The sequence below is a fragment of the Ustilaginoidea virens genome, chromosome 6, assembly GCF_000687475.1.
Source record: "Ustilaginoidea virens chromosome 6, complete sequence".
Lineage (NCBI taxonomy): Eukaryota > Fungi > Ascomycota > Sordariomycetes > Hypocreales > Clavicipitaceae > Ustilaginoidea > Ustilaginoidea virens.
Genome location: NC_057321.1, coordinates 488,663 through 516,184, shown reverse-complemented (window position 1 = coordinate 516,184; position 27,522 = coordinate 488,663). Strand labels below are relative to the sequence as shown.

At 45.3% G+C, this 27,522-nt stretch overlaps 4 protein-coding genes across 4 annotated transcripts; 2 read left to right on the top strand and 2 right to left on the bottom strand.

Moving 5' to 3' along the window:
• Window positions 1-1,515: 1,515 nt before the first annotated feature.
• On the top strand, window positions 1,516-5,671 carry UV8b_07120 (uncharacterized protein; the record flags this gene model as incomplete). Its single annotated transcript, XM_043144617.1, has 3 exons — window positions 1,516-1,784; window positions 1,873-4,115; window positions 4,191-5,671. The coding sequence occupies 3 exons, from the start codon at window positions 1,516-1,518 to the stop codon at window positions 5,669-5,671; spliced, it is 3,993 nt and encodes a 1,330-aa protein (XP_043000552.1).
• A 354-nt stretch (window positions 5,672-6,025) lies between these two features.
• On the bottom strand, window positions 6,026-7,271 carry UV8b_07119 (uncharacterized protein; the record flags this gene model as incomplete). The annotated part of the gene is made up of 2 exons (XM_043144616.1): window positions 6,026-6,819; window positions 6,899-7,271. 2 exons carry the CDS (start codon window positions 7,269-7,271, stop codon window positions 6,026-6,028), a joined length of 1,167 nt encoding a protein of 388 aa, XP_043000551.1.
• A 217-nt stretch (window positions 7,272-7,488) lies between these two features.
• UV8b_07118 (uncharacterized protein) lies at window positions 7,489-8,718 on the top strand (the record flags this gene model as incomplete). Its single annotated transcript, XM_043144615.1, has 1 exon — window positions 7,489-8,718. One exon carries the CDS (start codon window positions 7,489-7,491, stop codon window positions 8,716-8,718), a length of 1,230 nt encoding a protein of 409 aa, XP_043000550.1.
• A 172-nt stretch (window positions 8,719-8,890) lies between these two features.
• UV8b_07117 (uncharacterized protein) lies at window positions 8,891-10,517 on the bottom strand (the record flags this gene model as incomplete). The annotated part of the gene is made up of 3 exons (XM_043144614.1): window positions 8,891-9,786; window positions 9,853-9,936; window positions 9,998-10,517. 3 exons carry the CDS (start codon window positions 10,515-10,517, stop codon window positions 8,891-8,893), a joined length of 1,500 nt encoding a protein of 499 aa, XP_043000549.1.
• Window positions 10,518-27,522: the final 17,005 nt, after the last annotated feature.

Genomic DNA, 27,522 nt, shown 5'->3' with positions numbered 1-27,522 from the left:
ACGTGGAATGGCTCAATGAAGCGAGTGGCAAGGAGGAGACTTGCCAAGGACGACCTTTGCTGGCTTGCCTTTTTAATATGGCCGTAAGACTACAGCATGGCTTCGGTTCTCTTCTCAGGCAAGCCCGAAGACCAAGTAGATAATATAGCACATAAATGTCGGCTTTGCATCGTATTATTCGTTGAAACCTAAGCCTCAGGCTGGGATGCAGAAGCAACGAATGAATTTGCTCACAGCTGCGGAATACTGTACTGAGTCAGTAATGCTTGTTTCGATTTCAAGCTGGTATCTCCCAGGTAAACCCCATGGATAGATAGAATCGCTTTGTTATGGGTTCGAACGGGTAATAAGGCCCGAGGCAAAGAAGATCCAAGGTTATAGCTCCTGATTAACTTGCAGTTTACTCTATACATTCGTCGCTTTTTTTTATATTTTATTTTTATATTTATTATATTTATTTTTTCATGCTCACTCCTGAAACCCACAGGTTCTGGTGACGTTAGGCTCTGTGATTTGGAACATCGGGTCAGACGTGCAATGTTTGAGACTTGAGGGAGTGAAGGCCGAAATCGTCTTGGCCCGAGGTGTCTCAACCGTCTCTCTTTATCCCTTGCTCATACCAGACTTTGGATATTTAAATGGCAAAAATGGTGAGGCTTGGTTCATAGGCTGCAGGAATGATGGCGATTAATGCGCGTTAGCATTTTGGGAACAAACATGACAAATTACGGAGTACGAGCCGTCAGGTTGGATGTAGCCGGTACGTAGGCAGGTACCTATCAGGGTTTCAAGCGTTAGGCGTCTGGTAGGCGAGCGGCACAAGTATTCTCTACGTACCTGAGGCAAATCAAGTGGGCCTTTCGGTGGGGACTTGTAACTGCAATTGGCTTGGCATAGCCGCCGCCTCCCTTGTTTAGATCCCAGTGCCATCTGGATTCTGAAAACGGTCCGGAGTGCTCCTCGTAAGTACAGTTCTGCTTACGTCACACGGCGTGGTGTAACCATGCAGGCCCGACATTATTAGTAAACCGTGCAGTTACCAGACTTGACATCTGAAACAAAACGATTTGATTGCGAGGGACCGCCCGCTGCCTCGAATTCGACCTTGACCATCCACTCCCAAGCTTCATTGCGTTCCCCTCCCCTCAAGCCTTCTCAGCAGACACGGGACAGTGCACCGATCCAACCAGACCATCTGCTCAACCCTTCCCGCCAGGCAGGCGGCTTCAGGTTTAGGCCAGGCCCCTGTCAGCGAAATTTTACCAGCTGCCATCTGATGCTTGGTTGCGTCGAAACCTTTCAGCCGAGACGAGACACCACCAGACCATCCATTCACCGACTGGGCAAGCCTTTTGCAGCTGTCCGTCCTCCCTTCCGGTTACCAGAACCCAAAACCAACGCAACAATCCTCCCGCGACAGTTGATGCTCACCTCCGTTTTTAAACTGTTTCATTTCAGGAGCCTCCGACATATCGTGTAGCCGATGCATCGCCTGATCCATTCGCTCTTCTCAGCATGAGCGCTTCGGCGCGGCCTGACGCAGGTCGTGGTGTTGATGGTGCTTTTCAGGGCCTCTCCCACGATCCAAAGATCAACAACCACCCTGCTACCCAGGATTCCTCGGACTTCATCGCCGGCCTCTGGAAAGAGGCGCCGTTTGCCCTGATGCCAGACGATGCACCCTCTGAGCTCCGTGAATATGTGGAAGACGTGGAAAATCCTTCTCGAGTCTATGCCATCCATCGAGCGAGCAGGCGTCACGATTTCCAGCTTCTCGTCGACCTGTATGTTCACTTGGACACGCCATCCCAATTCTGCCATATGCCTCGCCTTATTTCCCCGCATGTCGTGCTAACGCGCTGGCTTCGATAGATACATTCATCAACTTCGTGTCGGATGCGGGTCTACGCTATGCTTGACTGCGACCTGCTTCACTTGCCGGAAGCGGCTCGTCGGCACGGCCCCTATACGTCGATATAGCTCTACCAGCGCAAGAACGCTAGCAGTTTGCCTAGCCAGCCAAGACCATCCTCACAGAGGACTGTGTCCTTATCTACGACGTTCAATTGACCCTCCACCAGCCGTTAGCAGTTTGATGTTCTCCGTGCCACCACGCCCGCGGTCTCATACTGCCGAACCGCCGTCCCCTCAAAGTCCCGGACATTCTCGCAAAAACTCTCTTGGTACCCAATCCAAGCCCATTCGCCCATGTCTTGCCAGAAAATGCCAAGCGTCGGCTATTGACTCACGCGGAGCCACTGCGAACCAAGATACTAACCAGAACCAGCATCCGAAAACGGAGCCCCGAGCAGGCAGTGATGATGAAAATCTTGGAAGCGACCCGGATGTGCTCGAGGTCAAAATTACAGAGGGCCCTTTGTGCAAAGACCACAGGTCGTTTGTGGCCACGACGTTTGGAACTATGGCCTTCAAAATGCTGGAATGGCTTACACCGCAAGGCCTGCAGGCAATCTCCGATAATTACTCGGAAGCCAGAAAACCCGAGTTGGAGCGCCAGCATGATGCTGCGAAGAAAACGGCAGGCCAAAACGTAGGTGGGCCTGTGCAGATCACGTCAAATGAACACCGTCCTCGCCTCCATCGTTCCTCGTCCAAGTCAGTACAGCCTGTATCGACACCTGGCCAGGAATCCAGCGCGCATCCGCTACGCGAGCCCCTTCGACATGACGATGCCATCATCGCCCGCGATTCTTCAAGGCTGAAACGCACTTCCAGGGGTTCTGTTAAGACCGGACCTGCTTCTAAGCCTCAAAAGAAAGCAAGCTTAGAGCCTTCAATACCGTCGAACCAGTCAGACGGGCTCAGATCCACTCCGTTAAACAATGCCTTTGCAGATAAGAAGGCACGCAATCCAAAACTGACCAACGGTGTGCTCAGTCGGACGGTGCCGGAAATTCCGGTGACGCCCGCCTTCTTCGAAAATGTCCCGTGTTTGTCCTCGCCCTCTGTCGAAGAAGTCGATCGCCTGTCCTTCGACCGGGATGCTCAAGACGAATATGCATCCAAGAATGCCCCCGCTTTGGTGCGAAACCGGAAAGCACGGCAGAAACGAGCCGGGCAGGACAAGGTTCTGTCGCAAACAAGACCAAGTCCCTCCTGGACCCTTCATCCCCTTCCACAAGCTCTCAGTTATTTGAATGTTGAGCTAATAGACTTCATCTGTGATGTGTTTGATGAAGATGGGTCCAGCGAGAAGGAATTTTTCGGTCCATTGACCATTGCAGAGAATCATCCCAAACCACTAAACGATTCAAAGAAACTAGCAAGGAAACCGACGCAGAAGACGGAAGCTTCTATTCTGCGGACTCAATGGAAGGCGTTCAACGAACAGACAATCTTCAGCGTGATGAGCGACCCACCTTCCTTGGTCAAATCTTTCACCAAGGATGGCAAGCTCTACGACTCCCACACGCTGTGGTTTTGCATGATGCGCATGACACGAGCGGCACCCAGTGTCGTGCTTCACAGTCTCTGGCTCGCCGCGAAAAGTTTGTTTGTCCCCCCTGAATCGCTTAAACCTGGACGGCGGCCGCCGTCGACCGAAGTCTTTGGGCATCATGCAAGTTTGTCCAATTTTGAAGCAGGCTGCATCATGTCCATATGCTTGCACGCCCTGGTCGCCACTGCACCCTGTGCGACAGACTCGAAGATGCTGTATGAAATGTCTCGCATTCGCTCCGGTGGAATGGCCCTGCCCAATCAATCGACGGCCGCACGCCAGCGACTTCCCACCTGTCTGGAATACGACGATGTATTCTCCAACGAGCTTGCGCTGCGGTTAGCGCGACGTGTTTTCTGTGCCATCACCGCTCGCGAGTGCTTTGCCGAGATGGCTAGCTCTGATGTTGACCTGGAAGACACTGCGACCGATATGAACGCGATGGGGCTGGTACTCGATCAGCTCGATATATTTAGCAGCGACGACGCTCGAATCCTTGAGTTTACCCAATCTGAACGTTTCCTTCACGAGGCTCGTGTGCCAACCCTACTCCTGGACTGGGCTAGGGCTGTGCTTCTTCAAGAGTGGAACGGCCGACCGGAGTACTCCAATGATGGCCCGTTCCATGGGGCAATGTCTTTATTCAACACTCTCTGTGAGTTTGCCCAAATGAAGAATCAAACACGGAATCTACCGCTGAAAGCTCTTGCTGACAGAACAACGTGAAAAGACATCAACAGAAACAAGCTTCTCCTTGGAGACGCTCAATTTCGGGTGCATTATTTTTCCGAGCGTCTCGATGCCATGGAGGTTCCCGTAACCTGGACCTCGTTCACTCCAACCAGACAAGTGCATCACATTTTGGATCACCCGTACCTCTTTAGTCAGGAGACAGTGGTTTCCTATTTCCGTTCAATCAACTTCTCGCGCATGAGCCGGACGTACGAGGAATCTAGCTCGCTAAAGACTCGGATGGCTGCGATTGTCGATCCAGGAAGCCTGGTCACCAATCCCCACCATAAACATGTGCTGCAAGACTTGCTCCAAACCGCATCATCGCAGTATCTCGTGCTTACCATTAGCAGAAAGCACGTGTTGCGAGACGCTTTCGATCAGCTGTGGAGGAGACAAGAACGGGAACTGCTACGACCCTTGAAAGTGCATTTGGGAGAAGGCGCAGAGGGAGAAGAAGGATTCGACTCTGGAGGCGTTCAACAAGAGTTTTTCCGCATGGCAGTTGCCGAATGCCTGGATCCTGACTTTGGCGCGTTCACGGTGGACGGGAGGACTAGGATGGCTTGGTTCGTGCCCGGGTCTCTCGTGGAAGAGTGGAAGTTTGAGATGATTGGGCTCCTCATGTCACTCGCAGTCTACAACGGGTTGACACTACCGGTCACTTTCCCCAAGGCCCTGTATCGGAAACTTCTCGGCGAGCCCATAGAAGAGCTGCACCACATCGCAGACGGCTGGCCTGAGCTAGCGAGCGGCCTCGCAGCCTTGCAAGAATGGGACGAGAGAGACGGATTAGTGGAGGACGTGTTTGCGAGGACGTACGAGTTTTCCGTCTCGACTCTTGGAGGGGAGGTAACAGTTCCTATGACGGAGGGGGGGTCGTCTTGGCCTCAAGGCATCCCAATTCCTTCGACAAGGAGCTCTGTTGCTGCCGCTGCGGATTGCGACGACGCAGAAGCCGTCACCGGCGACAATCGCTACGACTACATAAGCGATTACCTCAGCTATCTGACAGACGTGTCCGTCAACCCCCAGTTTATAGCCTTCGAGCGCGGCTTCAAGGCGTGCTTCGACGCGAAATCCCTTAGTCTTTTGACGCCGTCGATACTGCAGTCCATCGTCGAAGGGGTCCAGGAGATTGACATTGGGGAACTACGTCGATACACACGCTACGTTGGCTGGGACTCGTCTCACCCAACGGTCAGGGACTTTTGGTCCATTGTCAAGCGATACGACGATGAAATGAAGCGCAAGCTGCTCGAATTCGTAACCGCGTCGGACCGTGTGCCGGTGGGCGGCGTGAGAAACATGCAGTTTGTGCTGCAGAAGAATGGGGAGGTAGAGGGCGACGGAGGTCATTTACCGACGGCCTATACCTGCTACGGAACGCTTCTGCTGCCGGTGTACCGAGACAGGGAAGCTCTGCGGGAACGATTGGGCATGGCGCTAGAAAACGCGCAAGGATTCGGCTTTGCATAGAGCGTGGGATGGGACATGGAACTTGTAGCGATGAGGCAAGATGGGCAGCGGATAAACACAGTCGTAGCGAGCTGCATATCCTGCTGTCTGCTGCATTATTCATGTGGTCCTTTTGCTGCTGTACGTGTATCACATATCTGCCGGGAAGGGTGCCGCAGTCCTTGGAATTATAACGTCATGAGACTGGGTTGAGATTCGATTCTGGAAACTTGAGCTCGCGCCCTGACGCACATACATGCATGGATCGTGGCGGATACAGAGTTTTACCTGACGTCTATTTCTCTCGTATGCACATCCGCAGTGCAGGTTTTCATCTTCACAATCACTCGTTTGCTCATGACGGTGTTTCTTTGTTCATTCGGTCATTTGCCTCACGTTTAAATTGATGCGCTTATTCTTCATCCACCCTTGCCACTCTGCATACTGCCCGTTTTCAGCCGGCCAGTCCTCCAGGTAGTCAGGGCACGTCCCCTTGATGACCTTTGGCACGCCATGCCACGCATACCTCGACTCGGCGGTCATGTAGACGGCGTCGCCCGACCGCAGCCTCAGCAGCAGATACTGCTTCCCCCCGGGCCCGGCGACGCGCGATCCACCCCCGTCCGCTTGGCCCGGCGAGCCGCTCGGCGCAATCATGAACAAGCAGTCGCACCCGAAGCTCAGACTGACGAGCCCCTTGTCCGTGTCCTCGCTCACGTCCCTGTGCATCATCATCGTGTCGCCGGGGCTGTAGAAGTTGACAATGGCGGCTTGCGCCTGCGTCTCGGGGAACAGCTCCTCCAGGAACCCCGCCAGGTCGGCGGGGAACTTTGGCGGCTGCTGGTCCGGATACGCGCGGTTGGTCCAGTCGTACTGCCCGCCGAGGGTGAGCCAGTGCAGCCGGCGGTCGAGCACTTGCCTCGGCGTGAGGGGCTTGTGAACCCCAGGGTCCTTGGGGACGAAGCACGGCGCCGAGTCCGGGGCGAGGGAGAAGAAGGACCGGGACCGGGGCGGGGAGGGGGGGTCTGGCGGGAGGGAAGGGTACGGCAGGGCGTAGTGGAGGTGCATGTTGGTCTGGTGGGCGGGGTTGGACAGGTCCCGATGGAGCATCTTGGCGAGCAGGCTCTTTTGGACCGGCGGCGGGATGAGGTTCGGCGCGATGAGCAGGCCTTGTGATGCGACGGCGTGAATTAGTCTTTGCAGGTGGAAGCAAGTGGAAGCAAGTGCATTGAGGAGCAGTCAACGTACCAGGCAGCAGGGGATGGAAGAGGACGGGCGCGTGGTCGTCGGCGAGCGCGGCAAGCTCGGGGTGTAGGTGCTCAAACGCGCTGGCGAGCTGGCGTCTGTCGATGCGCCCTGCTGGGCGGAAGGAGGTGCCCGCCGCGCACGGCAGCCGGGGGTCGTCGATCCTCGGGTCCTCGGCGACGAGATGCTGGTCCAGGCGGGAGACGGCCTTCCATTCCGCGCGCATTTCGTCCGAGGGCTGTTCGTGGGCGTCGAGCCCCGCAGGCGAGGCCGCCATGGCGTCAAACTCGGGATTGCCAGTCGCGGACAACCACACCCTTGAGCAGTCGCTACACGGAAGGACGGTGTGCGCAGACGACGAGACTTCAATTTGCATGGCACGGGGGTTCGGGAATGACGGGGCCGATGGCGTGAAGGGTGCAAAGTCGCGTCGTGGGTTACGTAATCCAGACTTTTCTGCCGTCCGTGCATGCAGATTACGCAGCAGCTTTCAACGTCATCCCGTTTGGGCGAGGAAGCCTCGCTGGTCCATGCTGGTGAGAACTTTTAGCTATGAAGGTTCCCGCTGAGCCATTTTCACCGTCACAGCCAGCATGCCGCGGTTGCCGCGCATCAGTCCCAGGACGCCAGGTCCCCGGCACGCAGACTCGGCTCGGTTCTCCGTCTCGGCGACGCAGAGCGTGAGAATACGGCCGACCAGGCGACCCGTGGCCCGGCCTGCGCCTAGTTCCTCCTCGGGCGAAGCTCTACAGCTCGCAAGAGACGCGACCAAGGACATGCGAAGCGATCGGGGCCCTTTGTCCGGCAGCACCTCGTGTAACATTGAGCCGTCGCCGTCATCACCACCACCAGTCGCGGTTCCAGTTCTTGACACCGGCCTTTCGGGGCCCTATAAACGCGTTCTCCTCTCTTCCCAGACCATCGTGCACTGCTCAGCCGGCCAGCCCCTCGACAAGGCGCGGCACTCCCCCCCCGGCCGCCTCACAACCTGCACCACAAACCGCCAGCTGCAGCAACTCGCCGCGGCGGACAAGTTCTTCTCCCACCCCTGCCGGTTCCTCTACTCGGCAGAAGTCCTCCGCCACCACGCGATCAACCACCACGTCCCCGAGGTCGTCGTCCTCGGCGCCTCCAACGTCGGCAAGTCGACCTTCCTCAACGCACTCGTCGGCTCCGCCACCGCCGCCAGGGTCAGCCAGAAGCCCGGCCGGACGACATTGATGAACGCCTTCGGGGTTGGCCCGCTGCCCAAGATCCCCAGACAATCTGTGGCGAAGGGGACGGCCCCGCCGAAACACTCCCTCGTGCTGGTGGATACCCCGGGGTACGGGTACCGGAGCCAGGCGAGCTGGGGAGATGCTATCCTCAGCTATGTCCGGGCGAGGAGCATGCTGAGAGGCGCTGTGGTGCTGCTGTCGTCGGAGAAGAGGCTCATGCCGGAGGATCGCTGGATTCTGGGGGCTTTGGCGGAGGCGAATACCCGTACGGTGGTGGTGGTGACCAAGGCGGACAAGTCGAAGGGTGCGTGGGTGGTCAAGGCCACCGCGCTGGCGGACTCGGTGCAGCGGGAACTGGATAGATTCGATGGAGAGTCTGGGTATCGATGGAGGGTTTCTCTGGGCGCTGCGGCGCATATTTACGTCACGTCCGCCGGTATCAGTAGCCCTGGGAAGCTGAGGAACGGAGGGGGGATGGGCGGCGTGAGGTCAGCCATCTTGGAAATGGCTGGTTTCGCACTGGATAATACAGTGTCGAGAAATGCGCAGTCACTCACGTACGGCGGGCCTATTGTGTCCTTTGACGATATTCAATGGAAAAAATAGAACTTGCATATCTACATATTGCCGCGGCGGCTCCTCTTCCGCCGTCACACTCAACAGAAATTTGTTTCGTTTGGTTCTGTTGAGAGTGTATGCCGTCGATGTAAACTGTACAAATCGCTTGCTTGTATATTTGCTTCACTTAAAAACACTTACCACGCCGCATCTCAAGCCGTCAAGTGCCTGTAGTAGACCTGTTGGGCTCGACTGCGCCGGCAGCAACCGGCGCGCGTCTCGCCTTTCTTGACGCTTTGGTGTCAAACAAACTCTTCACCCTCCGTAGCCTTGCCCAGCGCTCCTTGTCTTTCGCCTCTCTTAGCTTTTCATCCTCTTCATGCCCGGAATCGTCTTGCGGTGTCACTGCGATCCGCGCATGATTCGCGCTCGTCTTGCCGGTTGGTGTTCGTGGTGTTGGCAGCTCTGGAGTATTTGAAGCTTCACGTGTCGGACTTGCGGATGCAATTCCCCCCTTCCTTAACTGGCCAACCCTGCTTGAATTCTCGCTGCAGACATTGCGCAAGTCGGACTCGTTCTTGATTGTCTGCAGCAAAGCCTTCCAAGCCACGGTTGCTGGTGCTTTCCCAGCTGCGACCATGCCCTGGCTCTGAGCTTCCGCGTTCCTCCACGGACAAAAAAATCGGTGCTCACGAAGAGGGTCTAAATGATCCATCGGAGCGGGGACAATAACCTCACCCTGTTCGCCAACTTGTTTACTTTTGAACATCCAAAGGCCCAGACGTCTCAGGCAGGTATGGCAAGAGGCTGAGTTGGGAACTGCCCCGATCCGCTGGTTCGTCAGCCCCTGCCACCCCATCAGTGCCAGTAACAGCGCAACACGATTCGGCGGCCCGCCCGCATGCCCAGTCCCCGATTTACCTATGATAGGAGGCGGTGAGGTAAAAAAGTCTGATGGCAGTTGTGCGAGAATGTTATCCAAGTTGATCTCAACCGGCAATCGGAGATTTGCTTCGTATGGGAGAAATGGGCTTCTGGAACAGAGTTCGTCGTAGCGTTGTCGAAGAGCGGCCAGCGTCGCCGTCGCCTTGGAAAAGGAAAGCCTTAGAAGCGTGTCTGCATCGTCTTTGTCAGTCCATGTGCGGCAGCCCAGGTAAGCTTTATCGTCCAGACACTACATACCATCGCAGCCACGCTTGCGCCATAGACAATCTTCTAGATGGGACGAAACTATTAGAGCAGAGTATCTGTCCACCAATGCTTCGACTAAGTGCTGTCAGCATTTACATCCCCGTGCGAGTATCGCGCAATGCAGGGGACTACTGACCGATGGCGGATGATGACGAGACTTGAGCCTCGGCAACGTCGCTTCCTTTCTTGTCCAGCTTGACGAGGAGCTCCCTATGGCAGAGAACGCATCTGACCTTCTCCTTTCCCTGGCATATCCAACCTCGCTTCGCCCATGCAATCTCGTTGACCTTGTCCGGTTTTGGCGTCCAATCCGTGATCTCTTGAAAGGTTGCCAGCCGCTTCAGAAGTTGATCGCGATCTCCGGGACAATACTTGGCCGGTGGATCGGTCGCTGAGCTGCTGCTCGACTGTGTCGCAGATCTCTTCAGCACCACGCTCGACAGTGACCTTTCCGCCGGTAGAGCATCATACAATATTGGGGCCGTTGATTCGGGGAAGCCCAGCCGCCGTCTTTTTTGCAGAAGAGCGTCGTTCGTGGCGACATCTGCCCCGTATCTCCTGGAGGCGCTCATGTCATCGGTAGTGTTGGGTGTTGTCGGCCGAGGGGTGCTAAGTCCTTGAAGCAGGGCATTGAATTTTCGCTTTGTAGCGTTCATAACGCGATTCCAACAGCTGTGATTACAGAGCAAGACCCGAGCAAATGGCTGAGTAGAGGATGTAGAGAGAGTAGTTTAGCTTAAGCCGTGATCTAAGTAAGGCCCATATCTATTGCCGGGGATATCGATGGATTCGTATATTTGTCAGGAATGTTCGGCCACTGTAGTATATGGCACGTGCCTGTCACAGGCCAGGGCACGTGACACGGGATCAGATATTGTCGGCGGGGATACCGGTGGATTCGTATGTGTCAGGAATGTTCTGTCGCACTATAGCGGAGGCACTACCACCGCTCCACTAGAGCTAGTCCACTCATTTGTATGATGCGTAGCAAAGGCCACGTATGACTTATGCGTAAGTCCTTACTAGATAGGCCTTTAGCGCAGTTCTCCTTTGTTTCATATGCACTATCATATATGTATGCTAGATATGCTATAGAGCACTATATATAGGAGCATACATCGCCCTTGCTTAGATAGTAATCAAGGGCTATTATACACCTTCGCTAGTGAGCCCTGCATATTGCGATAGTTATGAGCCTGGGAGGATCTTACATCCTATAATTTCTATTGCGTACTATTATTTATTATAGTAATCTACTGCTATACTACCCCCCTATACTGATTATTACTCAAAGAAACCCCTATTATCATTATCTATTACCCCTATTATTATTATCTATTATATCCTCTTATATTTGTTCAAACCGAGCATATAATAGATAAAATAAAAACAGCTAACGCGTCCTTTAAGACAAATATTAAGCTACTAATATATGATTAATAGGAAGATTGGTATAACTAGCTCTAGAGTTACGCCAATAGTGTGAGGTTCTAATAGGCAGTTAACCTTAATGAACCAGATTAGGAGTCTGACCTTTTTGATATGCTGTCTAGACCTAACTATCAGCGAATTGCAGCTAATATTACGCAATATTGATAACTTCTAGGTATGGAAGATATATTAATTAAAGATATCTTCGACTTTGAAAAATCCCAGTATATTTAAGATAAAGAAGAGTATAATATATATCTCGCACGCGTAAATAGCATAGAAGTATAGATATTAAATACGCTAAGCCCCTTACGGTATAAGAGTATACATAAGACTCTAGAGGCACGTTATCTAAATAAGATCTATTCAATATACTAATTTATATAAGAAATCTAGACTATTCTAGCACTAGTCGAAAGCACTATATACGAAAAAGCATACAGACATTATATATCTATGCTTAAAGAAGCCACCCATGCTAATACTAAGCTTAAGATATAGTATTAGAAGTAGTTAGAGGCATTCCTTAAGGCAGAAAAATATAATGTGCTTAAGATTAAAGGCAATTAAGTAATTAAGGATTTTTTTAATATAGTTAGTGCTCGATTTCTTCTAGATTAAGTGCAGAAGGGGTTAGACTAAATCTCAGATAATAAGGCAATTAGTCACCCTATCGATATAATGCTGGAAGTAATAGGCCGCCAGTTTATATATAATTATGCAAGCAGGAAAATAGATTATATAAATAATAAGGAAGGAGTATATGCGACCTTAGGAGACTGCTCTAATAAACTAAATACTAATTCCGAATAACCGAAATAGAGCTTTAATAAGTCTATAAAGTCTCTTAAGACTAGGAAGAATAAATTATACCCTTATAGATAAAGATATCTATAAAGCCTATAGATATACCTTTATTTAGTATATGCTCTTATAAGATAAAAATCAGAAAGGATAAAATAGATACTAATAAAACAGTTATGCATAGAAATTAAATAGCGATATAATAATAGCAAATTCGCCTTTATGAAAGAAGAGATAGAGAAAGTAAGTAAAAGCGCTACTAAAGAAAAGCTATTAGTTCTACCGACTTCTATTAATATAGCTCTTATAGATCTTTCTATAATCTATACTTTAGAGTAAGCTACTAGAAACTTCATACTACTTAAAAATAATAAATATCCGCTTAGTAAGAGCACACTTCTTAATAACTATTCTGCTAAATATATCGTTAATGATATTAACCTTCTTAAGCCTGGGTCCTTTAAACTATACTATGGCAAGTATATAGAAGGAGGAATAACTTCATTCTTAATTAGTAGAATAGGGAAATAAGTGCTTAAGAATATATTATATAGCCCGAATAGTAATAATTTAGTCGACCTTATCTTAAGCGATATTGCTATCGTTAAAGGTTTCTATATCAATATTATATTGGAATGCCATCTATAGGATAAGAATATTTAGAGCTATAGAGCGGATTATATCCTCTGCTATAGGATAAAAACTGCCTACCAAGTAGTCGTACAGCTAATTAGAAAGTTTAATATTATATTCCTTAAATATAAGCTATTTTCTTCTTATCTTTGCATACTATTTATATCATAAGTGCTTGTTACAGTATTAGCAATTATACCATTAAGTGGTAAATATCTATAATATCTAAGACCAAGTAGAGACCCGGCCTAACTACGACTTAATACCCCTAAGTTATAGCACCTACAAATAGGGCACCTAGGTAAAGCTGCGCTTAAGAAGTTACCCCTTAATGCTAGGAATATCTAAATAACCGATATAGAGTGTAAAGATTGTAAAATATGCTCTTTAATATATGCTTATCGGGTTATTTTGCGTAAACCACTAGAATATATAGCGCTAAGACCCTTTTAGTGTGTTTATTGGGATTTATAAGACTACGAACCTAGCTATAATGGTATGAAGTAGTTAATTATACTAAAAGATAAGTATAGTAAGTTACTCTCTGTAATACTATTGCCAGATAAGACCTAGAAGTTAGTGTTTAGCACCGTTTATTTATTTAAATGCTGGGTCTATAGGCAATTTAGGCTTACTATTTGCAAATTACGCTATAATAATAAAGCAGCTGTGATAGGTAGCGCGGGACGCCGTATAGTGTACCAGCTATAGGCAATTGCAGAAGGAATTAAGCTTGAATTTACACCCCCTAATATATATAAGCCTAATGGTTATACAGAAAAGGCAGGCTAAACTATTACTAATAGATCTATTGTAATGCTCTATAGAGTAAATCTTCCTATAGACCTATGGCTAGAAAGCATGCAAGCCGCAGCATTCCTATACAATAAAAGCCCTAATTAAGGCTTATAATGGTAAAGCCCTCTTTAATATCTTAAGAAATAGTACTAGGAAAACGCTTATCTATTAATTAGAGCGCCTTTATCTGACCTAAGACCTGATTAGAGTAGTATATACGCTTATAGTTATAGAGCGTACCTCTTATAAAGAGATAGAGAAGTAGGTAAGCTATAAAGAGTATATAAAATACATCCTAAAGGGTATATTGGATATCTCGTTGGATATACTATAACTAATATTTACCGCATATGGGTCCCTTGCCTTAATAGAGTTATAAGTACAAAAAACATTACGTTTAATAAGAATATCTTTTATAATCCTATAACTGAAAGCTTAGAAGAGCTATTAATAGAGGAAATAAATTAATAAGTGGATCTTCTCCTAGAAGATTTAATATATACTAATATAACTGAACTATAGCCAAATTTATATTAATTGAGTGCTTTATTATCAAAAGATTCTATTATAGGAGGGTTACTTAAGCTTTTAAGCTTAGGGGTGGATTATTAAGATAAGGAAATAAGTATAGATTTAGTACTAACTAACTTATAAAACTTAGGTATTCTTTTCTATCTTGGCCTCTTAATACCATTAATAACTATAGGAAGTACGAGTAATTCTATGCAAATTATTTATATGATAAATACTCTATAAAGGAGTCTGGCTACTCCCCTTAAGCTACTAGGTATACAGTCCCAGTATAAATAATAAGATCTAGTAGTCTACTAACCACTGGATATAGTAGAGGAACTATTAATAGTATCGTCGCCTGCTATAGAGACTTATAATAGTCTCCTTTTGCTATTGCCTATGCGATAAGCTTAGCCAAATAATATCTCAGACGATTATAGTATATATAGTATCGTTTCTATTTAGCCGAATGTAATATAGGAAGAAGGAATGATATAATCCCTATTACTATAGAAGAGGAAGTATACAGATAGCTACTCTTCCCTTAGGAAGAAAATAAAATTAGATTTATATCTAGCGAATAGTCTCTAGCAAATAATAAATCTCTTCTCACAATCTGATCAATTGTATAATAACGATTTTAATATATAGAGCTATTATATAGCATTCGTAGTGATTGATACTTACTACAATAAGAGGAGTAGGGTATCTAATAAAAACCTTCTATAGTTAAAAAAGCCTAATATTAAGGATCTACCTAAACCCCCTAATTATTAGCATAAGATATTACACCATCTAATGCGTATTTAATTTATTAAGGTAGCATATAGAGAAGTAAATGCTTTGCGATAATGCGGCACTTAGAAGGAAATTATCACGGGCTCGGGCTACGCCCGCGCCACAATGTGGCTAGGACTCGGGCTGCGCCCGCGTCTAGCCTAAGAAGGGCAACAGACGGGGTCATAGGACTATACTAGGACTCCAATACGTATCATAATCGGGATATAAATAGACTAGATAGAAGGTTCCTATTTAGATCCTTTTCCTTCCTCTTTAGTCTATTTAATATTGTTAAAATCCTATAGTAGCCTACTAGGCTGCTGGCCTTATGCTCTACTGGCCTACTAACCTTCTGGCCCTTATACCGCCTCTTGGACTTATGGTAGTATTACCTTAGGCCTTTGCCTTTTACCTTAAGGATTTTCAGTGGATTATTTACTGTATATCAAGTAAGGTAGGCCTTGTTGAAAAGGTGTGGCATTGCTAAATTAGCGTGGTTGCCTACTAGCGTGGTGGCGGCCTACTAGTGTGGTGTGGCATTACTAAATTAGCGTGGTGGCCTACTAGTGTGGTGGCTAGTCCACTAGTGTGGTGGGTAGTCACTAGCGTGGTGGTTAGTCACTAGCGTGGTGGCTAATTACTAGTGCGGTGGTTAGGGTGGTTGGAAAGGCTGGATATAGTGGGGCTGCTGACGTATTATATACGTGGCATAGCGAGCATTACGGGGAGCTTTCTTACTGGCTACCTTGGATGCCTGGGCCCACCCCTCCTTCGTATATATATAGGATAGCTTTTCCCCTTCTTTCTAGATAGTAGAAGGGCAGCACAATCGAGTCTGTTAATGCACTATATGCCTCTTAACTCCCACCTTCCCTGCGTTTCTGGTTATATTATATTTGCCTTGCCTTTACACTTGCCCTGCTTTATAGCACTTATATAGTCTTAGGACTTACTAAAAAATCTAGTATTTATACTAAGATTAGTTCACAGGTCGCAGACAGTCTTATGCTATCTAGCTAGCTAGTAAGGCTCTGCTTTTATAGTGACCTTTAGAATTGCAATAGGTTATAAGCCCGGGTTTTTAGTTCTTTGTTTTTACCCTACCTCTTTTGTGTTCACCCCTTGGTCTCTCTTACTTATTAGTACTACTAATATAGCTATCCTTTGGTATCTTCGGCTTATCCTTATCACCTTTGGCTTACCCTTTATTACCTACGGTATTACCCTGCGGCAATCAACGGCATACCTAACGGCAACTTACGGCGTAACCTTACGGCACTTTTAGCGTAAACTTACGTTATTTTCGGCGTAACCTACGGTACCTACGGATTTTATAGTGTGATATCTACCACATTATACCACTGTATAACACTTTTACACCTAGTGCACGATACTTACTGCACTATATGGCACCTGTTATACTCTCCTACTTATAGCACCTTTGGTACGGCACTTACGGCACCTTTTATATTACGGGACCTACGGCACCTACGGCACTTACGGCACCTTTATATTACGGCACTATATAAGCACCTTAAACACCAACGCTATAGTACGGACTTGCACAATGCCTACGGCATCTGTGCTTTTATACTGAGACCTGCCGCTATACTCTGCGGTTATATTTTATAGTAGGCTACTAGCTACTATATTTACTAGCTGTCCAGCTAGTTACTCGACTATTTTGCTAGCTATTTAGCAGGTTATTCATCTGTTCTTACAGCTATTAGCACCATTTTAACGACTTTTAGTCACTATAATGGCACAGTCTAGGCCTTCCACTTATAAGGCCACTTTGGATTCCGACTCTAAAGCTGATCTTACTGTACAACTACAGCTAGATATGGACTATATAAAGTCCCAGATGAACACCCTAACTATCCTTTTACAAGGCTTAGTTAGTAGGCGAAATAGTAACGTTCCTACTATTATAATTAGCAAGGAACTGGTAGAGGCTACTAGCCCTACTATCTCCGGTCCTACTAATATGAACAGCAAGGACCCTGTAGAGGCTACTAGCCGTACTACTACTAATGCCGCTTCTACTAATAATAGCAAGAATAATTCTACTAATAATAGGAAAAAGAAGCAGCAAAAGAAGAAGGAACAGGACTCTAATAATAGCAGCAAACAGCAAAATGTCGAGTCCTTTATTATAGGCAATTATAATACCCAGGAGATTAATATATCCTATTCCTCTTCTTCTACCACTATATCCACTGATATAAGCTATAGTGCTAAATCAGGCGGTAGGACCCCTAAGGATGCCCTCCTTTACGATACAGGCTCTACTTGTCATATTGTTAATAATAAGAAGCATTTCACCACTTTTCACTATTTTGAGAAGGATGATAAGCCTATAATTACTACTAGTGGTAGTCCTATTTCCCCTACTGGTTAGGGCACAGCACGATTTACTGTGCTACAGGGCGTTAATCCTACCAAATGGGGTATTATAGAGCTCAAGAATGCACTATATATTCCTGCCTTGGATATTAACATCATTAGCGGTGTAAAGCACTATGCCGCTAAAGGGGTACTAATTAAAAATCAGCTTTGGTCAGCAAGCCGTAAATACATCGGCATTTTTAACTTCGAAAAATACGGCTTTTTCCTTCCACAGAAAGGAATAGACACACCACTACTGCATCAACCTTGCAGCCACTATACTAATAGTATAGTAGTAGAGGTCCCCAGCCCTACTAACCCTACTGATTATAGTGATCCTAAGGAAACCACTATTACCCCCGTTCCTACTACTGCGACTAGTAAGGAACCTGTAGAGGCTACTAGCCCTACTACCAACTCTCCCGCTATTACGACTAGCGACGAGCCCGCTATTACGACTAGCGAAAATCCCGTAGTGGCTACTAGCCCTACTCCTGCCCCTATAGCTGCTGATACAGAATATCAGAAGTTATTACAGTTAGCCGGCATTTAGCATATACGGCTAGGGCATATAGGTATTCAGCTACTTAAAAAGACCTGTGCTAATACCCCTGGTCTGCCTAACCTTAATAAGGTTAAAGATGCTGATTTTCGCTGCCTAGCCTATATCCAGGCTAAGAAGGTTAGAAGACCTTCTAAGGATGCAATACCTAATCCAGCTAAATGCCTAGATATTATAGAAGGTGATACTTTTGCTATATCACCTATGCCATATAACAAACGACCTGTTGTCCTTATATTAGTGGACAGAAAATCCCGATTCCGCTGGCTTTACTTGCTGCCTAATAGGGAAGGCACTATTATTTTTAAAGCATTACAGAGCTTTATACAGAGCCTACAGGTCAGATATGGTAAAACGCCTGTTGAATTCCACTATGATGGTGGAAATGAAATCAACAAAATGCTCAGTAATTGGCTTATTGAACAGGGTATAGCTTTTAATACCTCTTGCCCCTATATTCACGAATAAAATAGCCTAGCTAAGCGGTCCATTAGGGTTATAGCTGATAGACTACGTGCTACTATAGCCTGGTCAAGGCTACCATCTAACCTCTGGTCTGCTGTAATTACTGGCGTTATTATGCTAGTAAATATAACAGCTGTTACTAACAGACCTTCTAGCCCCTATCAGGAGCTACTAAAGGATTATGACCATATTACGCCGGAGCACTACCCTGATCTTATTAACCTTAGGGCTATTGGAGCAGCTATTGAAGTGCTTATACCACACGAAAAGCGTATAAAAAGCCGCAAATTAGCGCCCCGTACCGAGCCTGGTAGGCTCCTTGCCACTCTAGGTAATAATACTTACCTAGTCTACCTTCTAAAGAAGAAGGTTATTACTAAAACAACTTTTATTACCTTTATTCATCAAAATGAAGGTATAGGCCCTATTTCTAATGGCCTAGAAGGAGACTTTCACAGAGGGCAAAATACAGGTTCAGAGGGGGTATTTAGCAGAGAACCTGCTATTTTACTAGATGACCTAGAAAGCATTCCTGACCCTACTAACTCTACTAACCTTACTAGCATTACTAACACTAATGCTATACCGGATGACCTGGAAAGCATGCCGGACCCTACTAATACTAGCGTTATTAATACTAATGCTACCTTGGATAACCGTCCTATATTACAGTCCCCGGCTACTGCAAAGGATGACCTTATAGATATCCTTACTAGCCTTACTCCTGCCGACCTTGCTGGCCCTGCTGGCCCTGCTATACCTGCTAGCCCTACCGACCCTACTAGCCCTACCGACTTATTCCCTCAGGAAGGTAATATCTTACACCACCTGATATGGGATTCCTGCTATGCAGCTAAGCGTAAGCTAGCTAAAAAGGCCCCCGATAGTACGCCTAATAGCTGGAAGGATGTGCTACGAAGCCCTGAAAAAGACCTTTGGATAAAGGCATTATTTAAGGAATTTGAGCAGCTATTAGATACTAAAGTCTTCCAATTTATTCCTAAGTCTAGCGTTCCTATTGATAGGAAAATTATACGCAATAGGCCTATTTTTCGGGTTAAAAAGGATGCTAATAATCAGCCTATAAAATATAAGGCTAGATTAGTTGTTAAGGGCTTTATGCAAGTCGAAGGAAAGGATTTTCAGCATACTTATGCTTCTACCTCTATTCCACCTACCTGGAGGGTTATACTGGCTTTGGCTGCTAGTAATAACTGGGAAATAGAGCAAATTGACTTTATAGGTGCCTTTCTGAATAGCGAGCTTTCTGAGACTATTTATATGGATATCCCTAACGGATTTCTTGAATTTACAGAAAGCCTACTAACTAATAGCGATAGCAAGCTTTGGTCTGATATTCAGCGACAACGGCTACTAACTTTGCTTAAAGAAGCTGGATTTAACCCTTCTATTAAGCAAGCTATCTTACTAAAGAAGGCCCTATATGGGCTAAAACAAGCACCCCGCGAATGGCAACACCGGCTTAAAGACCTAATTTCTAGTAAAGGTTTTTTACCTTTAGCTTCTGATGCTGCCGTCTTTTATAATAAGCAAACCAGCACCTTTATCGTTACCTATGTTGACGATTGCCTATTAGTTGGTCCAAATATAACTTATATTAACCAGCTAAAAAGGAAATTTCATAAGGTCTATGCTATAGAAGACCGCGGTCCGGCTTCCTTCTTCCTAGGCGTACAAATTATACGAAATAGGAAGGAAGGTCTATTATGGCTACACCAAGCCCAATTTATAGCAGAGGTCTTAGCTAAATTCGGCTTACAGGATACTAAACCTCAGCTTATTCCACTTCAACCAGGGATTCTAAATGAATCTAGTGGAAAAGATCTTAGCCCTACTGATCAGAGCCTTTATCAGAGCCTTACTGGCACTATAATGTGGCTTATGATGATGAATAGGCCCGACCTAGCATTTCCTATCCAATACCTTTCTCGGTTTATGTCGAAAGCAACTAATGTGCATCTAAATGCTGCAAAAGGCAGCTTTAGTTACCTTAAAGGCACTGAGAACCTAGCTATTTGCTTTAGTGCTACTAAAAGCAACCAACAGCCTATTATAGCCGCTTATTCTGATAGCGACTTTGCTGGCTGTAAAGAAACCTCTAAATCTACTGGAGGCTTCCTGACTACTATTAATAGTGGTCCTATTAGCTGGCGTTCTAAGCGAGCCTCTTTAGTAGTGCTATCTACTTTAGAAGCTGAATCTGATGCATTACTTGAGACTATCCGCGAGGTACAGTGGCTTTCTAACCTTTGTAAGGAGCTAGAAATTAATATTTTACGCCCTATACCGCTATACTGCGATAACCAGGGCTCCATTTCGAATTCTAACGACCCTAATCAGCACGCTCGCACTAAGCATACGCTATTAAAATTCCGGTATATTAGGGAGCAAGCCCAGCTAGGCTTGGTTAAAATTACCTACTTACCTACTAATAGTATGCCTGCTGACGGTCTTACAAAGCCACTGCCGGGCCCTAAATTTACTAGGTTCCGCGAGTTACTAGGTCTTAGGGCCTGCTAACTTATACTAACTTACTAAGGTTTTTCCTATGTTTTTCCTTAGGACCTTTATTGCATTTTCTTTCCCTATCCTTTACACGATTAGCTTGATACTACAGTAGCTAATCAGAGGGGGTGTTAAAATCCTATAGTAGCCTACTAGGCTGCTGGCCTTATGCTCTACTGGCCTACTAACCTTCTGGCCCTTATACCGCCTCTTGGACTTATGGTAGTATTACCTTAGGCCTTTGCCTTTTACCTTAAGGATTTTCAGTGGATTATTTACTGTATATCAAGTAAGGTAGGCCTTGTTGAAAAGGTGTGGCATTGCTAAATTAGCGTGGTTGCCTACTAGCGTGGTGGCGGCCTACTAGTGTGGTGTGGCATTGCTAAATTAGCGTGGTGGCCTACTAGTGTGGTGGCTAGTCCACTAGTGTGGTGGGTAGTCACTAGCGTGGTGGTTAGTCACTAGCGTGGTGGCTAATTACTAGTGCGGTGGTTAGGGTGGTTGGAAAGGCTGGATATAGTGGGGCTGCTGACGTATTATATACGTGGCATAGCGAGCATTACGGGGAGCTTTCTTACTGGCTACCTTGGATGCCTGGGCCCACCCCTCCTTCGTATATATATAGGATAGCTTTTCCCCTTCTTTCTAGATAGTGGAAGGGCAGCACAATCGAGTCTGTTAATGCATTATATGCCTCTTAACTCCCACCTTCCCTGCGTTTCTGGTTATATTATATTTGCCTTGCCTTTACACTTGCCCTGCTTTATAGCACTTATATAGTCTTAGGACTTACTGAAAAATCTAGTATTTATACTAAGATTAGTTCACAGGTCGCAGACAGTCTTATGCTATCTAGCTAGCTAGTAAGGCTCTGCTTTTATAGTGACCTTTAGAATTGCAATAAATATATATCATTAACGCCTATTCGCAGTCGCCCTAGGGCCAGTCCTTCACATTTAAATAGACTCTCTTAGCTTTGCTGTTATAACTCTGTGTTATAGAACTAATGATGTAAGCGTTACACGATATCGAAATAAGCGCGCCTAATAAGATAGGGACAGACAGCATAAGGCAGCAGCGCCCCTGACGTAATATACATACCCAAATGCAGCAACTTTCCAAAGGTATGCAACAGATTCAATTGCAGATGAACTCTTTATAGGCTTATCTCGCAGAGCAGGCGAGCAAACCCTAACTAGAATACCAACCAGTCCCAATAATACAATAGGGCAGACCTATCCCCCCCACTACTTTTAATGCGGCTTATACCCAACCTAAGCGTAAGCCGATCCCAATAGGGGACCCCTTTAACGGCAAAAAGATAATATTTACTGCCTAGCGAACCTTTATATAATATAAGCTCGAGGTCGATAAGGACTTTATTAGGGACAAAAAGATGTAGTGGATATTTATCTTTTAAAACCTATCTTCTACAGTCTAATTATAAGTCGCAGCCTTTTTTAAGAATAGCGAGGCCTATAATTATAATATAGTAAAGTTCTTTAAATACCTCTAATATCTCTTTAAGGATCTATATCAATAGGACTATACGATTACTAAACTTAAGCACTCTTTACGCTAAGGCCCTAAAGAACCTTTTGCTGCTTTCTTTATCTAATTTAAGGAAAAACTAGCACTTATAGGAGGAATTAGCTAGCCTAAGGAAGTAAAACTTAAATACCTTTATTCTATATTAAATACCAGGATAGCCAATAAAATCATCAGACTTAGGGTCTCCCGTAATAACTACTATATGGCAGTTAACCACTATCATTAAATTGCTATTAACCTTAAGACTAGCCTAACCACTAGGCGCTACCTTAGTCCTCCTTGCGATCAACAAAATAATAACTAGGATGCAAAGGGTAATATGCAGATAATAGGTAATAACTAGCTTACTTTAAAGAGTAAGTAATATATAGCCGAATAGGTCTTATAGGAGGTCCTTAATAAGCGATAGGAGAAGGACCTTTATCTTTATTATGGTACTTCTACCCACTATATATAGAAATGCCGTTTGCAAAGGGCCTGCAGATTAGGAACAATTAAGGTAGCTATAGTAGACTCCCAAGCCACTAAGGATAATAATAGCAATAACTCTTAGGGAAAAGACTAGCTTTTAAGCCTAGTCTCACAAGAGAGCTTAAAATACACACCTAAAACCCCAATCGATTACAATAAAGACTTTATATAAAAGAGATAAAAGAGATTATAGAATATATAGATAGGCACCCCTTTTTAGTACCAATATTATATAAATCTCATACTTTTATTAATACCTTAATCGACTCAGGTTATAATTACTATAGCGCTATAAGCGAAAAAATGGTGCAATAGTTAGGTCTCCAACCTATCCGCCTGCCACAATATAGGAAAATCGGAACAGCAGTAGAGATTTAAAGCCGTTTAGGGGAATATAAGGAAGCAACTTCTTCTATTATGCATATTATTTATGTAGATATTAATATTAATAGCTGGCCTTCTACAGTTATGCTTTATATAATCCCAGGCCTTACCCGTGATATTATCTTAGGTCTCCCTTAGATGGAATACCACAATATTATATTACAAGCGAAACAATATTAGATATAGATCAGAGCGGCAGGCAATCTTATCGTCTAGAAATCAGCAATATAATAGTCTAGCCCTACTGCAGTTAATATTCTTAGTTCAGTCTTCCATAGTATACTCTAGCAGGCAAAGCATTCTAAAGACCAATCGACCTCTTTTATTACTACAAGCCTATAAGAGATAATGCATATTCTCTGCATTATGCTTCTGCTATATTAGGACCCTATATTATCTCTGCAGAAGCTATAGGTGTCGGAATCGCTGTCGCAAGGTGCCCAATTGGGCACATTGCGACGGATGTGCCGCGCACACCCGATGCGCACGATGTGGCCACTTTGGCCCCTTTTGCCCCTTTACCCCTGAGCCCGGTAGGGCACGCGGGCAGCCCGGCCCGACTGCGCCAATGCACGTAACTACGGCACGCACAAAAAGGCCACATCGTGTAATTACCCTCTTTTGCTTCCTTTCTTTCCTTTTAGATAGTCATAGTCATAATCAAAGAAGTAATCATACCTTTGACTGGTGACCTCACGGTACTTGATACCACGCGCGCAACCCTACGTACAACTGAGTACCCCTTGGTGAAACCAATACTGATTAGTGAAGTTGAAGTTCACTTCACAGATTAGCTAGGACTAGTAAGAAGAGACGATTTAATAAAGTTATACTAATAAGGAACGTGATCTAGCCTATTTAGAGGAACGGCTATGAATGTTACGAACTAAGGGATAAACTGATTATATCTAACCTTCCCTACTCGTCTATCACGAGGAACAATTGCTAAATATCATACTGATAGTGTAACAGCCAGTGAATACAATTAGCAGGCTAAAACGCGGGTTCTTACGCAAGCAACCCTGAACCGCAATAATATCTACGGTAAAGAGCCTATTTACCGTTACATTCAATAGTTAAATAAGCAACTAGAACGCCTACAACATCCTGCCCGACTATTGCTTCCTTCCTTACTTCCTTCCTAACCTTCTTCCTTACTTCCTTCCTTCTTTCTTTTATTAATTACTTCCTTCTAATACACACGCCTACCCCTATCAACATCACAATAAAAGGATTACTACCTAAAAAGCTTAGGCCTCACGCTAATACCATTACAGAGGACTAGGTAAATTCAAAAGGGCAGATTAACCCTGCTAATACTACAGACGAACAGTTATACAATTATATCGCCTATCTTATTAATAACTACTCAATAGGCGATAAGATGGATGATGATCTATAGGAATAATTCTGTAAAAATTATGATAAGTAGACCAAGGAACTATTCAGCTGTATTAACAAACGGCTTCTATAGGAATTCCGAACAACCCTATAGGAACGTAGGGTATATATTAGAAGCACAGGATCATTAGCAGTTAAGACCCTTACCTACTACCTCCAATAAGAGACTATACTTAAGTAGCCTCAAGAGGAAATAGATCTCTAATTTGCATATAAAACCTTCATATCCTGGTTAAATCTAGATAAAGAACAATCAGTCCCTACTGCTTATACCGAACAAGAGATGCAAATGAACTAGAATGCCCCCTCTATTATAAGCTTAAGGAATTTACTTCCTACTATAATTGTTTAAATACCTTTACGGATACTATTATAAATACCCTTACGAATACCCTTGCGATTACCCTCGCGAAGACCTTTATAAGCCTTTTCAACCCCTAGGGACTTTATAATACTAATAGCATAATAACCCCTTATCCCTCTATCTTATGACGGACTGGCCCTAGGGCGACTGCGAATAGGCGTCAATCGGATATATTGATAAAACTAAGGAGGAAGGGAGAAGAGTCCGAATCGGGTCCCTTCCGCAGTCTATATATATCCATATATGGCGCGGGCTAGAGCCCTAATATTGCCCTTATAGGCCCGCGCATCTACCTTATATTATCCGTTCCGGACTAGGCACGGGCATAGCCCGAGCCTCAGTCAATCCATAATATAGGCATAGCCTAAGTCCGTAATATACCCCCTTTTGCTAAGAAAAATTTCATCCGGTCTGTATTGGGGTTACTATAGGGTTCGACCGGGTCTATTATATATCCAAATATCCCCCTATTTAACCTTAAATGCCTCCCGCGCCGTAATATTCTTAAAGTTCTCTAGTAGTTCCTAAATTGGCGAGTTATACCCCTTCCATTTTACTAGCATATTACGTTTGCCGCTATGACCCTAAGCGTTTTTAGCAGCTAGTATCTCCTTGACCTTAAATTCCTCGTGTAGGGTATTAGAGTCCTCTAGTAAGACTAGTAGAAGACCAGGCCTAGTATCTATAAGTATTTAGCTCGGCAGCGGGTCGGAAGCGGTATATTCTATAAAATTAATGTAAAAAACTAGGTGGATACCGTTGGGAATATTAAGTCGGACATTAAGCAAAAACAGGACGGCCATAATAGTATACTTGGTAGATACCCAGTCGAGCTTCTTATAAGGCCGGTTGGTCTTAATATTCCGTAGGCTTAGCTAGACTTAATCCCCGACTTAGTAGTGTTCCGCTAGGCGTTAGGAGCGGTTTATTACGTCCTACTGCTGCTATTAGGCAAAGGCGATAGCGGCCTAAGCGAATTCGCCCCCCTCCCGTATTATAGCTAGGAAGCGCGCCGCTCGCCCCTTAGGGGTCGTTAAACTTAATATAATATCGGAGGGAGGTACCATAATAGGAAAATTAAAGCCATTCAGGAGATAATTAGGATTATATCTAGTAACTAAAGAAGTGCGGTTATTTAGAGCGTATTAATAAATCGCAAGATATTAGGGCTAGTTATATTAGTCGAATGCTACCTTAACGCATAAAATAGCCTAGACCTCCTAGTTTATACGCTTTATACTACCGTTGGTTTATAGATAGTATGCGGTCGAGAGGAGTTATTTAGTCCTAATAGCCTTATATATTGTAATCTAGAATTAGCCTACCTAATCCGAGCCTCTATTACTAATAATCTAAGCGGGGAATCTATAGTACTACTACTAGCAGTCGAGAAACCATTCTATATAATCCTCCGCTCGCATTAAATATATCGCTTTAAGCTAAATATACTTAGATAGGCGGTCGGTAATAACTATTAGGTAATACGGGTCGGAGGCATCTTAGGCTAGGAGGTCAGTCATAAAGTCAATAGAGATCTAAGACTAAAAACGATTTAGGATTAGTAAGGGCTAGAGTAAGCCCTATCGCAATTAGCGGCTCTTATGCGCCCCATAGTATTAGCAATTCTAAATAAACCGAGCCACCTCAGACGATATATTATTAAAGTAGTAATCCTATTATAAGAGTTAGAAAGTCGTATTCTTCCCTAAGTACCCCGCAGTAGGGGAGTTATAGTATCATTAGATTACTATAGTTATTAGCGGCTCGAACGAAGGGAGCTAAACCTAGCCCTAGTAGAGTAGCGCTCTATAGGCATTTAAGGTATAATCTACAATCTACTCTCTAGTATTCGCCTCTATAGGGAATTATTATTCTCTATTCGCTATAGCCTTCTATTAGGCCCGATATAGTTCGTCCTTAGCTATAGCCTAGTCCTAAAGCGCCTATAGGTATATATTGGCGAAGACCTAAGAGCTATTAGGTAAAAAGACTCCGGTCGATAAAGCCGCTATTGGCCTATCCTTTATTATACTTAGGGCCGTAATCGGCCGATCTCCTATTAGGTCTAGCTAAACCTCTATTGGGTCTGCCTCTACAGTAGAGATAGATAGTAGTTAAAAGACTTGGCCAAACCTTAGTGCCGCGCTATCTGCCTTTTACTCCTATCGCAAGAGGGCATTAGGGCGTTAGGCCTATAAGCTAGGCCGGTACTAAAGGTAGAAGTTAAAAAGGGCTAATATCTCGGCCTATCGCGCCTAGCGTTCTAATATCTCCTTTAGTCGGGTAAAGTACTTAAAGTTCTTATAGTCTATAAGGATCGTAAATAGGGCAGTAATAAAATAGAATTCAGCCGACTATGCTTTAAGGCATATAATAACAGTAAGTAGCTCTTTATTGTAGATAGTATAATTCTATTTAGCCTTCGTAAGCTATACTAAATAATATGCGATTAGGTAAAGCACTCTATTTTCCCCGATTTAGGAGAGGTAGCTACTAAGAGCTATACTAAAGCTATCTGCCTTAAAGATTATTTCCTTCTTAGGGTCCTATTAGGCGAAAACCAGATGCAAGATAAAGTACTACTTAAGCG